The sequence below is a fragment of the Silene latifolia genome, chromosome 10 (genome assembly GCF_048544455.1).
Source record: "Silene latifolia isolate original U9 population chromosome 10, ASM4854445v1, whole genome shotgun sequence".
Lineage (NCBI taxonomy): Eukaryota > Viridiplantae > Streptophyta > Magnoliopsida > Caryophyllales > Caryophyllaceae > Silene > Silene latifolia.
The window spans coordinates 107,318,079-107,335,241 of record NC_133535.1 but is presented as its reverse complement, the minus strand read 5'-3'; the positions used below and the strand labels follow the sequence as shown (position 1 = coordinate 107,335,241).

Below are 17,163 nucleotides of genomic sequence, written 5' to 3'. Positions count from 1 at the left end.
ACCTAAGTATCCAATCCTTCCTTTACCCAGGAATTCTTTTTCTTTGTCTCTGGCGCCCCTAGTGGGGGATTGTTGGAAATAGGGGCTTTATTAGGCAAAGTCATTTTTCCATATTGTCCCACATTGGTGAGGAAAAGAAAGATGTATGTGTTTATATATCTCATCTTGCCTTACACTATCACTAGTGGGTCAAGGGAGGCTTTTGTGGAAGCCTTGCGAGGTGCTTAATTCAGCTCGCACACGCGCGCGCGCCGTGCCCGTGCCCGAGCCCGGCCCGGCCCGGATCCGGATTCGGGATTCGGGATTTGGGATTTGGCAATCGCCTGCGGCGGGCTATGCCTATCTTTTTGGGCCGAGTGTGTGTTTTTGCTGCTTCTGTTTTGGTGTCAAAACAGAATAAGAGAAACTTGATCCACCACCGATTGTTAGTGGATGAGCAAAAGGCTCTGTTCTTCGTGCCTTGATCGCTGCGATTTAGGGGCACGTTTTTAGCTTCGAATCGCTGCTCCGTTCGCTATAAATAACCCCGCACTCGCCTTCGTAAACACATTCCAAAACACTCTTCTTCCTCTCTTCTCTTCTGTTCTCTAAATAATTTCTGGGTATTGCTCAATCTCGTTCCAAGTCTCTCTGTCACGAGTGGGCGTGACAGTGAGGAGGCTGTAGTGTGATCCTTGGGGAACTACCGGCACTAACTGATCGCCACCACGGTCGTACCGGGCAAATAGTTTTCAAGGCAGTGGCATCCTACCACGGCACTACTTCTTACGGTTCTATCTTTCTGATCTTTTTCGCTTATTTTCGATTCGAGTTCTTCTCTGTTACCGCAATTAAAACAACAGAGAGAAGTGAACATTCTTCGGGACTTTTCAAATTGCTTCAATATTATTCAGACGTGTTCAGTTGTGTACTTGACATCCAACGATTTGTTCAATCTTAGTTCGAGTAGTTTTACATTATGTTCCCCGAAGAGGGGGTGTGTGGCTACTGGCTAGCCAAATAACTATGTCCACGAATGACTGAACGGGGAGAACAAACCAATATATTAGATCAAAGTCCATACACAAAATAACATGTCGACGTTACAATTTTGATTTTTTGCTATACGCGTTAATACAATTCACTAATTAGGTGAATAATGATTCTATATATGCTAATTTTAACCAGTATAGATCCCGGGCGAATGCGCGGTTTTTTAGATGCGTATATTAAAGAAAAGGGTAATACGAAGTAGTAATAATATTTAACTCAATTTGATATTTAATTATAAAATTTATTATTATTAATGTTTTGTATTAATCGGTGGAAAAGGGAAAATTTAGTATAATCCAGTTGTAGATATAATATAATGAAAGTTCAATTAAAGATATGATATAATAATAGCCCAATTACAGATATAATATAAAGAAAGCCCAATTATAACCAAATTCATTTAGACGGAAAAATTTGAAAATTTCTTATTCTTTTAGTATAAGGGGATATGAAAACGAGCCACAAGATTGGAAGAAAAATGATTACGCATCTGAGGTACTACCTCAGACCTTGTAGTTTTTGAACATATACACATTTTTTCTGAGCATATTACCATTTATAAATATAGTTTTTGAGCAATATTATATTTTTTTGGTTTAATGTTTTAGTAAATGTGCTCAAAAACTTTATACTAAAACAGAAATCAAAAACTTTAAAATAAAACTCAAAAAATAAACAATAAGATGTAGTACCTTACATGTATAATCTATAAACTGCAAGATTGAACTTGATAATACTTCGTATACTATCCATCATGTGATATACCGCTGTGTTTGTCGCACCTCAACTACCTCTACACTTCCTCGTTAGTTTTTCTACCATTACTAATTTGTTTTTAATAAACTTAAAGGAATAAATACCTCCTCCGTCTCAGAGCATTAGTTTACATATTTTATTTAACAGTATCTTATTCATTTATTTACTTTTTTTTTTTTAATATTAAATGAGTTTTTTTATGGATTTATAATTTGTTCATACACATTTATTATGGTTCACTTATAATCCACTAACTAGCTTTTATTCCTGTGAAAATCACGGGTGCGTTTGAGTCTAACTATGTAAACTCACTACTAATAAATGTAGTCTTATTAATTTGGGATACGTTGATATTTTTGTTGTCTTGTGTTACATACAGTGGGATGAAAAAATGTATGAATTATGATTATATTTTTGTGAAAAGTAAAATAACATATTGATATTCAATTTTACATGAATTAAAATATTAGACGGGTAAATTCCTGTAATAGCGTATAACTATAACCTCGAATTACTTATTTTAATAGTAAGAGTTGTGTGCAAAATTAACCATGTTAAGTGATGAGTGTTCGATACGTGTAAAACTTATTTTCATCATAAACCGATGCTTTTTTTTATAGTATACTATGCAAATATGGTTGTATAGACAAATAAAATTTCACATTTTTCATACTGTCTTATATAAATTTGAGAATAATACAATATAAATTTACATTAGCCAACATAATGTATTTATATAGCACACTTTTCATTTGCATACATTAGTTTAAATGACAATAACCATTATTTTTCAATTTCATTCAATGTTATTTATTATTTGAGTATGTCATTCTCTTGCAATTTCAACAGAAACACAAAAATAGTAACTAAATAAGATTGTAACTATTAATTCAAAATATAATAAAGATAAAAAGTGAAATAATTTGTTAGTTCTCTATGTAAACTTTACCTACCAATTTTTTGAATAAAAATAAAAATTAGGATTAATATAGTATTTACATAAGAAATTTTTTGTAATTAGTTATGGCATTATTTTCAACAATTTATTCGAGGGAAAAAGAAATATTTTGTGAGTGAAGGGAAGATAAAAAGAAAATTATGGTAACATAAATACAAAGTATAATAATGTTGAAGGAAAACAAAAAGATCATCCCATTAAATTAAAGAAATAAAGGTCAAATAAATAGGGTAGATTGATAACCAAAGTTATGAGAGGAAAATAAAAGGTTTGTATTAATTTAGTTTTTTTTTTTTTGTTTTTTTTTGTGTTTGCAAGTAATATTTTGAAATGTTTTGTACTTGTTTGTATAAATTTTAAATAAATAAATAAATGTGTAATTTTTAAGTAGCATGATTTTGGAAAATAAAAAGTTTGTATTAATTTAGGGTTTTTTTTGTGTGTGTGTTTGCACCCAATATTCTTGAAATTTTTCGTACTTATTTGTATAAATTTTAAATAAATAAATGAATGCGTAATTTTTAAGTAATACTGATGTGAACATTATTTGCACACATTTAGTCCCCTAATTGAACCTATTTTGCATACTATTATAACATTTCATGACCATTTTATCCGTCAATTCCTTCCTATTATGCTTTCCTAGTGCATTTCGTATGTTTTGTAGGAAAGAAGATAATAAGGCGGAAATTCCCGTCTTTCTTACATATTTGGAAGCTTATTGATGATATTAGATGGACTAGTATGAAGAGGAGGCAGGAATGATGACCAAGGATGTAGGAATAAAGAGTATATAGAAGGATCATAGGGTTAAAAAAGCAAGGAAGCCATTACATGAAGAAATTGCTCGGAACCCAAACCAAGGGTTGCTCCTTTGGCTCTGAAAGTATTCTAGATGGAACGGCGTCGAAAAAACAAGTGATCTAGGATTTTGAATCACTCCAATAGGAGTCCGGATGAGAAAATGACGTCCGTTTTACAATCTGAGGTCAAACAAAGAAGCTGTCCGCCAATCCGCTCGTCCCGAGACTCAAGACGCTCGGATTCCTGAGACCCAATCCGCCCGTTTTCCCCACAAGACGCTCGGATTATTCGACAGACAAGAATGAAGAAAAACACTTCAGGAATCCGCCCGTTCAAGCAACAATCCGCCCGTCTTCCCTCAATCCGCCCGTCTTCCCAACAATCCGCCCGTCTTCCCTCAATCCCCCCGTCTTCATGCCTTGGACGCCCGGATTCCCTTACAGCAACTTTTCGTGCTCTTCTTGTTCTATGAAGGATGCACATATTTTTCAAAGACCGGCGAAAAGGAGACCGGAGTCTCCCTTGAGACCGGCGATTCCCTACTCAGCAATTACCATTGTTAATTACTATTTTACCCTTACTTAACCTAATGAATCCCTACTATAAATACCCCATTTGTAATAATCAAAGGAGGAGGCTTTCATTAGATAAAATCAAGTTTCCTTAGATTAAATCAAGCTTTCTTAGATTAGATTAGGAGTAGATTAGAATAGATTAATCTCAATCTTTCCACAAAATTACACATTAATCTTTCCTTAATTATTGTTCTAGTTTATTATTATTGGGTAATTGAAGATTATTGGGTTATTATTGAAGGATTGACAACCCTTCATCAATCAATCAAGTTTCTTCTATTATTCTTTGCTTTATTATTTGGAATCATCTCAAGTTTGGTATAATTCTTTTACCCTTTACTCTTTATTGTTTATTTCCTCATTCTCTTATCATGTTTACACTTGTTGTGATGATTGACACCATTAATGACATGTTTACCATGATAATAAGTGAGTAGTCTCTTAGCTAGGATTAGTGGGTAATTAGGGAAACCATCATGGGGATTGATCCATGCTTAATCTAATGTGGTTTCACAATTAAATTGCTTGCTTGTTGTGATGTCAACTTTATGCACATGTTATGTTTGATGAAATGCTAAGCCTATGAATCTTTGCATTTACAACCATCTCTTATCTACTCAACTTGACTTGTAAGATATAAACCAACTCGAGTCTTGTTAGACCATGCATAGAGGTTGAATAGGAGGAACGTAAGTCGACTTGTAGGTGTTGTACAATCTAATCGATTCGGCTCCGGGACCCAACTCTTCCTATAAACCGTAAGACATAAACCAACTCGGTTCCTCCACAACATTAATTGCTTGCAACTTTGTAAACATGTTTGTATGATCAACACCATGAATCCCCTATGACCCCATGAAATCCTAGCACTTTTAATCATTTGTTTACATCCTTCATTTCATTGCTTGTTATACTTTATTGCTTTTATTAGTCTAGAACACAACTACAAACCCAAACCAATTGTGACACTAGCATAAATTGAGATAGATAGACTTAGAACCCAAAGCACACCGTCCCATGGATCGACCTCGACTTACCGCTAACTAGTTGTTTGTTGAGTATTATAAATGTGTTTGATTGGGAGACCCGACGACATCACTCACCTACCAAAAATGGCGCCGTTGCCGGGGATGGTGCTATGTGATTAAATTCTTACTTCTTTGTCTATTTTAATTTTGCTTTCACCTTGAGGAACTTGTTCCTCAAGGATTGTTCTTACCGTTTTTGTGTAGTTTCTATGCTTGTAGTTGTTTCCTTGTCTTAGCTATGATGACTCAAGACATGAGTTATGGAGTATGTGGTGGATCTTTTGAGTATTACTATGGGTATGGGGAGTTTGAGGAGCAAGTCAACACAAACCTACTTTACAACTCATACAATGAAAATCCTAACTACTACCCCAATTTTTCCCACCAAAATCACCACACCCAATATCAACAACAACCATCCACCCAAAACTCACTTTACAACCAATTCCAAATGCCACAATATGAGCACTTTCACACCCACCCACAACAAGAAGATGAACCCATTCCAAATGTGATTCTCCAAATGATGGAAGGTCAACAAAACTTCTTCAAACAAATGCTAGAGAAGAGCCAAAATAGGGACAATGTTCTTCAAGGCATTGTTGCCCAAGGTGAGGAGTTGGAGATTCAAATTGCCCAAATGAGAGAATCCCAAGAAACCACCCCCCACCACTCCTTGGACATTGATCATGAATGTGAATTTGAAGTAGTAACCTTTGATATGGAAAATGAGAAGTGGGAAGAGCCAATCTCTTTGAGCTCTTGTGAGTATGAAAGTGTGGTGTTTGATGAGGAAGACATGAGGTTGAGTAAGCCAAGTACTCTTAGCCTTTGTGAGTATGAGGGTGTGTCATTTGATGTGAACGTTGAGGTGTTGGAGAAAGAGTTGGTGAAGAGGAGTGAAGCCCCCATTTATGATTCATATGGAGATAGCGATGATAAAAAGCCTATGAAAGAAGCTTATGCGGAATATGTGTCTCTCAAGGACTCATGGAATGAAGAAGAGGAATGGAGTTATGATATTGCCTCACTTGAGGACCCCATCCTTGAGAAGTTTGAGGTATGCTTCCATGAGGAAGATAGATGTCTATTTCCTATTGACCATGAAGACCTTTTCGCACCCACCATGGAACCTATGATTGTTGGAGATGATATGGTGGACCTTCTCCAAAAGGTCAAAACATCATATAAAGGGTACTTGGTGGAGAAGATCAAGAACAAACTTGCAAATGAACTTGCTTGTGGAAATTTGGCACCCACAACATCAATTCCTAAGGTATCCGGTCATCAATGTTATGAGAATTCTCCTTCTACTCTTGAAGGATTGATAAATCCAAATGCTATCTTCATCACCAAAATTGAAGAAGAAAGTGGTGAGTTGAAGTCTCCGGACGAATATAAACCATACTTCATACCTTACATTGACAAGAATCATGGGCTTCTTGGTTTGAAGCATTGCAAAGACCCAAGAGCCAAGGGCAAGGTGAATGAGAGAGAAAGTGTCAAGCTCCCTTGGGCAAGCTTCATATTGAATTGGAACAAACCGTATTCATGCTTATTTGAGGATTGTGCTCAAGCCTTTGACCGGTTATTGAGAGCATTGAGCAACATGGACAACATCAATAATCATGGCAACAAGGAATCAGTTTGGTGGAGTGCTCTCTCAAACCACCATTTGTAAGATATCCTATCCTTTAACTTTGCACTTGCATTTAGTTATATACATATACATTTAGCTTGCATTTGTATTATATTTCATATTGCATTTTCATTAGTTAGTTCATTTAGTATAGCTTGCATTGTAATATATCTCACATGATTCATATAGATAGTTGCATATAGATTAGAATTCATGCATAGTTACTAATGGCCAAACCTATTCATTTCTACACTAGAAATAGTGTTTAAATCGGTTTGGGGAGGTTTGATCATAGGTGACCATAGCTTACTAAAAATCATGCATCATATAGGATAGTTTAGATTGCATTCATTTGTTATATATGTCATATAGAATTGTTGGGGCTGGTGTCCTTTACAGTTAGTGCAAGGACTTATAAATCTCCAAAAGGATCAAAGGGTATACTTTTGTATTATAATCAGTTGGTCCACGTTTATCAATAACGGTTGGCTTGCTAGATAAGTTTGACGTTATTGTCATACGGATGACGGTGATCAACTGGTCCCTAAAAGTCACACCTATAGGATACGTTTGAGAAATGTGACGGTATGAAAATACAGTCATGTTGATGCCAAAGTTGACGAAGCAGTTAGTCGGAGTCATTGACTAATAATTAGTCAAACGCGATGTTGAGATAATTATTTAATCCAGATTAAATAATAATGGCTAAAACGAATTAAACAGTTAATTCGTAAATTAAATATAAACGATTATATTTAAATTGATGTATATTGAATTAATTATACAATATCGTCTTTGTCGGACATGTATTAATATTTCAACTAATCCGTGTTATTAGTTGATGTTTTAATAACCGATAACCGATGACGATTTATAATAAAAGCGAGTCATATACATTTTGCATTTTTCGAGCCGGACCACGAGGTAAAATTAAGAGGAAGTGGAAGCCCACTTCCCCATGCAAACCCACGGTTGGCCGAAACACACAAAAGGAGAGCTCCTCTCCTTTGTGACCTAGACAATTCATTTTGCACACAAAACTAGGGTTTTGGAAAAATTTCCTCGGAAACCTAGATCTCAGATCTCGTAAAACTCACAACAAATTCTCTCAATATTGCAAGGCAATTAGAGAATACATTCTAGCACAAGGGCATATTCTCAGACGGTCTTGGGTGCAACAATTAGGAGGAAATCTACGTTGATTTCTGTTCATTTTGCCGAATTGCACTAGGACCCGAGGTTGATTCTTTACCTTTATCGTTTCTCTTGTATTTATGTTTTATGACAATAATCACGTGCTAAATCTACGTTATAGTCCTAAAATTTATGGGAATTTTACGGATATTTCCCTTCAAGAATTGCATTTAGTAAGAGCATGCATTCATTCATATCATATCATTGCATTTGTACTTCATTTCAAAAAAAAAAAAAAAAAATCAAAAATCCAAAAACATGTATTTCCTTTTTATTCCTACTCCTACATGTACATTGAGGACAATGTCCAAAATAAAGTGGGGGATGGGAATTTATATTCCAAAAATACAAAAAAATTGAAATTTTTTGAAAAATACAAAAACATGTCTTTTTATTTCATCAAAAATGAAAACCATAAAAGATTGAAAAATTAAAAAATCCAAAAACATGTTCATTACCTTTGTAGTGTAGTTTGTATATATTGTTTGTATATATTGTGTTTGTCTATCCTTGTTCACATTGATTGACTACGCCACATCCGAGACATGAGGATATTGAAGACCGCATGGTATGATCTTTCCAATATCTTTTTTCCTCTTTATGTTAATGACTATGTGGCTTTATTTTGATTGATGCGGTATAAACAATGTGAATTTAGGACTTGCATTTAGTTTACATGACATACTAGTTGGTAGAAGCATATGCATTAGGATGTATATATGTTAGTTGCATCATGGCATGTAGTTTGTATGGTTAGAAAAATTTTGTGAAACCGTCTATTTGAGAAGCTTGACAAGTGTATATAGGCCCTAGTAGATGCTTTTTCTTCTTAAGACTTTGCTTGTTAGAATACTTGTAAAACACCCTAGGATGTGTCATGCTAGTATCCATTGACCCATGGATTAAGGCCTAGTCAAGAGTACCTTGTGGTGTGATAACTCCTTGGCTACCGTTTATTCCAAGGTGACCCTTGAAATCATGCAACCATCATTCATCCATGTTCTACCATACATTTTGTCATCAAAGGGAATGGGCACAAAAAGAAATTGCTCAAAAATTTGAGTTCAAGAAAAGAAAAGAAAAGTGAAAAAGTTTGCAAAATGCATCAAAAGAAAAGAAAAGAGGAGTAACAAAAATAAAAACTCCTAAAGCTTCAAATATAAGCACCCTCACTACATATGGGGTGACTTTGAAAATGTTCAAAAAAAGAAATGCAAAGAAAAGTTGAAAGTTGTCAAGTATTGAAATGCCAAAAATCAAAAGAAATGACAAAAGAAAGTGTTCTCAAATGTTATATGCCACAAGAAATTGGGGGGAAAAATAACAACAAAAAGCAAACTCCCAAATAAAACTCAATTACTATTGATCCATTTATCCATCGTATCCACTTTTGTGCATGGTAGAGAGGGGACGACCCTTCTTCTTGTCTAGGCCAGAGAGGGAATTCCGCGATCCTCCAGTGTTTCTAACACCATAGGGAGTCTACTCTTGACAAAAGCATTTAACGATTGAGGACAAAGGTATCCTAGCTTGACACACCTTGGAGGTGATTTATTGGTATCCTTCTAGGCTTAGTAGTTTGAAGAAATTGCATCTATGAAGGAGTGTGTACCCTTGAATTGCTTCCCTTGTAGATAATTTCCGCCACTTAGATGAGGAAAGTGGCTATTCTTTTGTAGATGCATCCATTACTTGTTTTGTGTGCTTTAATGCTTGGATGTGTCGCCATTTTGGCAAGACCCACCTTGCCTTGCAAGAAGGCATCCTACCTCATGGTTGTCTTGTTGTGAGTTGAAGGGGCGGAGTGAGACCCGTTAATTGTCTCACATCGGCTATGTTATTAGGATAGTTTAAATAAAGGTCTAGTTTTTGTCACCTCTTTACTCGGGACGAGTAAAGGTTCGGTTTTGGGGATATTTGATGTGAACATTATTTGCACACATTTAGTCCCCTAATTGATCTATTTTGCATACTATTATAACATTTCATGACCATTTTATCCGTCAATTCCTTCCTATTTTGCTTTCCTAGTGCATTTCGTATGTTTTGTAGGAAAGAAGATAATAAGGCGGAAATTCCCGTCTTTCTTACATATTTGGAAGCTTATTGATGATATTAGATGGACTAGTATGAAGAGGAGGCAGGAATGATGACCAAGGATGTAGGAATAAAGAGTATATAGAAGGATCATAAGGTTAAAAAAGCAAGGAAGCCATTACATGAAGAAATTACTCGGAACCCAAACCAAGGATTGCTCCTTTGGCTTTGAAAGTATGCTAGATGGAAAGGCGTCGAAAAAACAAGTGATCTAGGCTTTTGAATCACTCCAATAGGAGTCCGGATGAGAAAATGACGTCCGTTTTACAATCCGAGGTCAAACAAAGAAGCTGTCCGCCAATCCGCTCGTCCCGAGACTCAAGACGCTCGGATTCCTGAGACCCAATCCGCCCGTCTTCCCCACAAGATGCTCGGATTATTTGACAGACAAGAATGAAGAAAAACACTTCAGGAATCCGCCCGTCCAAGCAATAATCCGCCCGTCTTCCCTCAATCCGCCCGTCTTCCCAACAATCCGCCCGTCTTCCCTCAATCCGCCCGTCTTCCCGACAATCTTCCCGTCTTCCCTCAATCCGCACGTCTTCATGCCTTAGACGCCCGGATTCCCTTACAGCAACTTTTCGTGCTCTTCTTGTTCTATAAAGGATGCGCATATTTTTCAAAGACCGGCGAAAAGGAGACCGGAGTCTCCGTTGAGACCGGCGATTCCCTACTCAACAATTACCATTGTTAATTACTATTTTACCCTTGCTTAACCTAATGAATCCCTATTATAAATACCCCATTTGTAATAATCAAAGGAGGAGGCTTTCATTAGATAAAATCAAGTTTCCTTAGATTAAATCAAGCTTTCTTAGATTAGATTAGGAGTAGATTAGAATAGATTAATCTCAATCTTTCCACAAAATTACACATTAATCTTTCCTTAATTATTGTTCTAGTTTATTATTATTGGGTAATTGAAGATTATTGGGTTATTATTGAAGGATTGACAACCCTTCATCAATCAATCAAGTTTCTTCTATTATTCTTTGCTTTATTATTTGGAATCATCTCAAGTTTGGTATAATTCTTTTACCCTTTACTCTTTATTGTTTATTTCCTCATTCTCTTATCATGTTTACACTTGTTGTGATGATTGACACCATTAATGACATGTTTACCATGATAATAAGTGAGTAGTCTCTTAGCTAGGATTAGTGGGTAATTAGGGAAACCATCATGGGGATTGATCCATGCTTAATCTAATGTGTTTTCACAATTAAATTGCTTGCTTGTTGTGATGTCAACTTTATGCACATGTTATGTTTGATGAAATGCTAAGCCTATGAATCCTTGCATTTACAACCATCTCTTATCTACTCAACTTGACTTGTAAGATATAAACCAACTCGAGTCTTGTTAGACCATACATAGAGGTTGAATAGGAGGAAAGTAATTCGACTTGTAGGTGTTGTACAATCTAATCGATTCGGCTCCGGGACCCAACTCTTCCTATGAACCGTAAGACATAAACCAACTCGGTTCCTCCACAACATTAATTGCTTGCAACTTTGTAAACATGTTTGTATGATCAACACCATGAATCCCCTATGACCCCATGATATCCTAGCACTTTTAATCATTTGTTTACATCCTTCATTTCATTGCTTGTTATACTTTATTGCTTTTATTAGTCTAGAACACAACTACAAACCCAAACCAATTGTGACACTAGCATAAATTGAGATAGATAGACTTAGAACCCAAAGCACACCGTCCCATGGATCGACCTCGACTTACCGCTAACTAGTTGTTTGTTGAGTATTATAAATGTGTTTGATTGGATGTGACCCGACGACATCACCTATCAAATACATTTTTGAAAAATTAAGTTTAGCAATTACCAAACGAAAAATATACTCCCTCCTATTCAGCCTAATGTTCCCCTTTCATTATAATACTCCTCACATATATTAGAGAAAGGGGAACATTAGGCTGAATAGGAGGGCGTATAACGTTTTCAACCAAAATTTCATCATATGAAATCAGTTAGTAAGAAAATTACGAAAAACCTTAATCGATTCATTAACACGCTTAATTACGAACATTTCAATTAAAATGTAAATTTTAATTATAAAATATGAAACTTAGATGTGATTTGTACAGTTTACATTACTCTTTGAATTTTTTTAACTCATGAAATATTTATTGTACACAATTAATTTTGATATAGACATAATGACATTTTTGTAAGGAATTTATTTAGTTAATTTATGTATAATGTGGAATGGTTAGTTTAGTAAGTTTACATGGTGATGAGGTAGCATCATAATATGCTAGGAAAAAACGTTTTTTTTTTTTTAATTATAGATTCATATAATTGACAATACAATAAGTTTTTGATTCGTTTATTAGAAACTATGATCAAATAACTATTTTTAGTTTTCCTTTATTTTAGTATTTATTTGTTTATTAAGGGGTGCTTTCGTTCGCCGTGTTTGTGGAAAACTAGGCATAAAAGAAAGTATCGCTAGGAGGCGCATGACAGGTTGGTAGTAGGGTGTACGTTTTTTAAAAAAAAAACTTTATGTAATGCTCGATGTGTTTTATTTTTTATATTTTTTTGCATTTACATTTTCACCGTTATAATTTTTTTTTGTTTGTTGTTTTCTTTTTATTACTTCTGTTTATTTTATTTATATTATTGAATAATGTGACTTTAGAAAAGTTTACATGGAAGACTATATATATTATCCATGTAGTACGATATACAATATTGATTTTGCTACGCTATTAAAATATTTGAAGATATATGAAAAATATGTTAACGACCTCGCTTTTCAATATTTTTTTATATATCCAACTAATTTAAATTGAGGGTATATAACAAAAGAAGGGATAAAATTTATAAATAACGCAAAAATTGGAGTGGTGTAATGTGATTTTTATTTGTCATATTACTTATTCTAACAATAAAACCACAAAATTTAAAATTTAGTGTTTGATTTGATACATGGCTATTGTTTTGTTTAATTTAGTTTATCTTTTTTCTTTTGATACAATTAGTTTAGTTTACTCTAAAAGGCCAAATTTTAGTGTTTGTTGTGCTCTAATGTGTGTTTAATGCAATAGATTTATTTAATTTTTTACCCTTTTCTTTTATTAAATACTCCGTAATAGATGGTGATGTGGCGTGAGAAAATGACTTTAAACATGGGGATGGTGAAATATGATGCCTTTGATTGTCTTTTTAATATTTAGATAGATAGATAGATATAGACAAGTAACAACCACCATAAATTATCCCTTCCACTTTTCTTGATCTTTATGCTAAAAACAAAGATAAATAAATTATCGAAATGAGGAGAGTGTATATTAATTAGCTTCTACAATCCACCACCAATAAATAAATTATTTATAGAGTAATAATTAATACTCCCTCCATTATTTTATATATGACATTTTCGTTTTACGAGGTAAGTCTTTGACTTTCAATTATATAAAAATATACTCTAGAAAAAATTATGAAAATTATATCATTAGATTCGTCATAAAATTTGCTTTCAAAAGAGTATACATTTCATATTATTAACTTATATATTTTGAGAGATATTGAAGAGAGAAGTGAATATCTCGAAATGTGAGAATGACATATATAAAATAATAGAGGGAGTATGTTATCAACTTTTATACTTGACCTGTACTGTCCCTTCGTACGGAATATGGGCTCTGCACCATCAGTCCACCCATTTAATATTTTAAACAAAAGTCTAGGGGTTCTCTCTAAATTCCTAGGGTTCCGTCTCTTGTATTCTAAGACTCTTCCTTCTGTTCGAGGCTTCTTCTCACGTTTTTTAGCGTGAGATCGTTTTTGTTCTTTGCTTTTGTTGCTTTGTTTCTTGCAGGGACAGTTGATGGGAGATACACGCAGTCAGACTCGGAAAGGGAAGGGGATTTTGGGTGGGAAGGATTCACAGGAGGCGTCCGTCTTCGAATGGGATGATGAGGGGGATGAGGGTAAGAAGAAGAACTGCTTCATGCTCGTGGGTAAACTATGGGCATCACGATCGATTAATGTGAAAGCGGCAATTGATACTATGATCAAACTGTGGAATTCGTCGCAACCGATGTTGGGGAACGTTGTGGACCCGAAGGAGAAGACGTTTTTCTTCAAATTTGGCTCCAAGCGGGATAAGGCTAGGGTTTTCGAAGGACGACCGTGGCACTTCGATAAATTCGTGTGATGCTTCAATGAACCAAATGAGAATGATAAGCTTACTGATGTTCCTTTATTTCGATTACCTATTTGGTCGAGAGTCTACGACCTTCCCATTATGGGACGGTCCAGTCAAGCTAATTTGAGGAGAATAGGAGCAAGTTTGGGGACCTTTATCGATGCTGATATGGGGCCAAATAATGAACTGAATAGAGCTGTTCGAATTCGCATTCTTCATGACGTTCGACAACCATTGAAAAAGTCTATACCTATCAAAATGAAGGCGGGGAAGATTGAAGAGTTCGAGGTTAAGTATGAGCGGCTACCTATTTATTGCTACGGGTGTGGGGTGATTGGCTATGGTGAGAAGGATTGTGACGATGGTCCTTATAAGGAAGAAGATTTAGCTTTTGGAGAGTGGTTGCGGGCTTCGCCCTGGAAGGTTACAAAGACCAAAATCGAGGGGCCTGGGAAAGCGAGAAGAGATTTAAATGCTGAATTTGATGCTGCAAAGAAGAATGATACGGATAATGATATCAACACAATGATCGAAAAACTGCAGGCAATTGCTCTTGAACTGAAAACGAAAAAGGGAGTAAAGGGGAGTGTGATGAGCAGCGTGAAAAAGGGACTGATGCAAAAGGAGGGACTGAGGGGATGTGGATGGAGGAGGGTGTGAAGCGAAAGGATGAGGGGGTGAGGGGATGCTGGAGGGGAATAATTCTTTGATGGTGTCTATGGGGTGTGAGCTGAGTTTTGAAGAGAGGGATGTGGGATGTGGGACGGGGCAGTATAATATGTATAGTATGGAGACTGAGGAAGGGAAACTAATGCTGTGGAGGGTCCAGTGGGTGTTGTCTCGGTGGGGGAGGGAAGGAGAATTAGGGTATTCAGTTATCAAGGCAAGAGCTGGAGGAGGTTTGATAGAGAGGTGAGTGGGGAAGCAGGAGAGAGTATCCAAACAGCAGGAGGGAAACGTGGGCGGACTGATGAGGGATGCAGTGAGATGGCGAAACGTTCAAAGTTGGTGGCAGACGGGGGCGTCTTAATACCTGAGGCGGAGGTTGAGGACACTCAACCCCGCCGGGCTCAATGAATCTCTTAAGTATTAATTGTCGGGGCTTGGGCAACCCCGACGCGGTGAGAGCTCTTCGTACTTTGGTGCGGAGGGAGGCCCCGGCCATGCTCTTTTTATGCGAGACGAAGTTGTGTGGTCATAATATGCGGAGAGTTAAGGATAGGTTGGACGGTTATTATGGGATGGAGGTGGATTCTGTGGGACGATCGGGGGGTCTTGCTTTCTTTTGGCGAAAGCAAATAAATTGTACCTTTGTTTCCGCGTCAGTACATCATATGGATTTCATTATTTGCGAGGATAATAAGGAATGGAGGGTTACGGGTTTCTATGGGTGGCCAGCTGTGTGTGACACGCATTTATCTTGGGAGCTTCTACGGGTTCTTAGCAGGCAGTCTGCGTTACCATGGGTTTGCATTGGGGACTTCAATGTAGTCCTTTTTTTTCCACGGAAATGAAAGGACGGAATCGAGCGCAGTGGCAGATGAATAATTTTCAAGCTGCTGTGGATGATTGTGGACTAAGGGATATTATGTGGAAGGGATACCAGTATACTTATGACAACGGCCAAGTGGGGGAAGCCAATAGACAATGTAGGTTGGATCGAGCGATGTGTACAAGTGCCTGGCTAGAGATTTACCCGTATGCGAAGTTACTTCATTTGGACCGTGAATGGTCTGACCATGCTCCCATAAAGTTGGTGTTCGATAGACGGGATGAGGGTGGAGTTCGAAGGCGTAGGTTTAGATTTGAGCAGATTTGGGTGGGTATGGAGGGGTGTGAGGAAGCGATTGTGAGAGGCGTCGATAAGGGGAATGGAAATTTAGGAAGGATGATTGCCGTCTGTGAGAGAGAAATCCAAGCATGGAAGAAGATCAGCATTGGGAAGATTAATTGGGCGCTTGATAAGAAACGTAAGCAGCTGGCGCGGTTAAATGGTGGGGCAAGAACACAGGAGGAAGCGAAGCGTCGAAGGAAACTTGTGGCGGAAATTGCGGAGCTGTATCGCCAGGAAGAACAATATTGGCGCCAAAGATCACGAGCTCTATGGCTCCGTGATGGGGACCGTAATAGAAAGTTTTTTCATGCTAGAGCGGAGGAGAGGAAGAGGAAGAATAATATGCAAGCTAATCGATGATAATGGAGTTGACTGGTTTGGGGATGTTGCTGTGGCAGAAGTAGCGGTGTCCTACTTTCGTGAGCTTCTTGCTACAGGGGCTCTGACTTTGATGGAGGAGGTGCTGATCGGGCTTGAGGGAAGGGTGAGCGAGAGAATGAATATGATGTTGAGAGTGGAGTACACGGAAGAGAAGATGGTTGATGCGCTTAATCAGATGAATCCTTTGAAGGCACCGAGACTGGATGGAATGAATGGGCTTTTTTATCAATCGTATTGGAATATTATTGGGTCCGAGGTGATTACCGTGGTGCTGAGAATTTTACGAGGAGAATTGTCACCGACTGAGTTTAATAAGACTAATATAGTCTTAATGCCAAAAAAGAAAGCTCCGGACAAAATTCGAGATTTTCGACCGATTAGCCTTTGTAATGTGGTGTACAAACTTGTGTTTAAGGTGCTGGCGAATCGATTAAAGCTCTTCTGGGGTGACATTGTTTCGGAAAATCAAAGTGCCTTTACGCCAGGAAGACTCATCTCGGACAATATTTTAATTGCCTTTGAATTGTTCCACTACATGAAAAATTCGAGACATTCGGGGGGCACATGGCGATTAAGCTTGATATGGCAAAGGCTTATGATCGGGTGGAGTGGACGTTTTTTAGGCGACTACTCGTTACTATGGGGTTCGATGGTGCATGGGTAAGGCGAGTGATGGAGTGTGTCTCT

At 36.9% G+C, this 17,163-nt stretch overlaps 1 protein-coding gene across 1 annotated transcript; it reads left to right on the top strand.

Moving 5' to 3' along the window:
• Positions 1–15,771: 15,771 nt before the first annotated feature.
• On the top strand, positions 15,772–16,455 carry LOC141608032 (uncharacterized). The gene has a single exon (XM_074427382.1). The coding sequence runs from the start codon at positions 15,772–15,774 to the stop codon at positions 16,453–16,455; it is 684 nt and encodes a 227-aa protein (XP_074283483.1).
• Positions 16,456–17,163: the final 708 nt, after the last annotated feature.

Coding starts and splice junctions, on each gene's coding strand:
- LOC141608032 (XM_074427382.1), top strand. CDS start 15,772: ATGAAAGGACGGAATCGAGCGCAGTGGCAGATGAATAATTTTCAAGCT.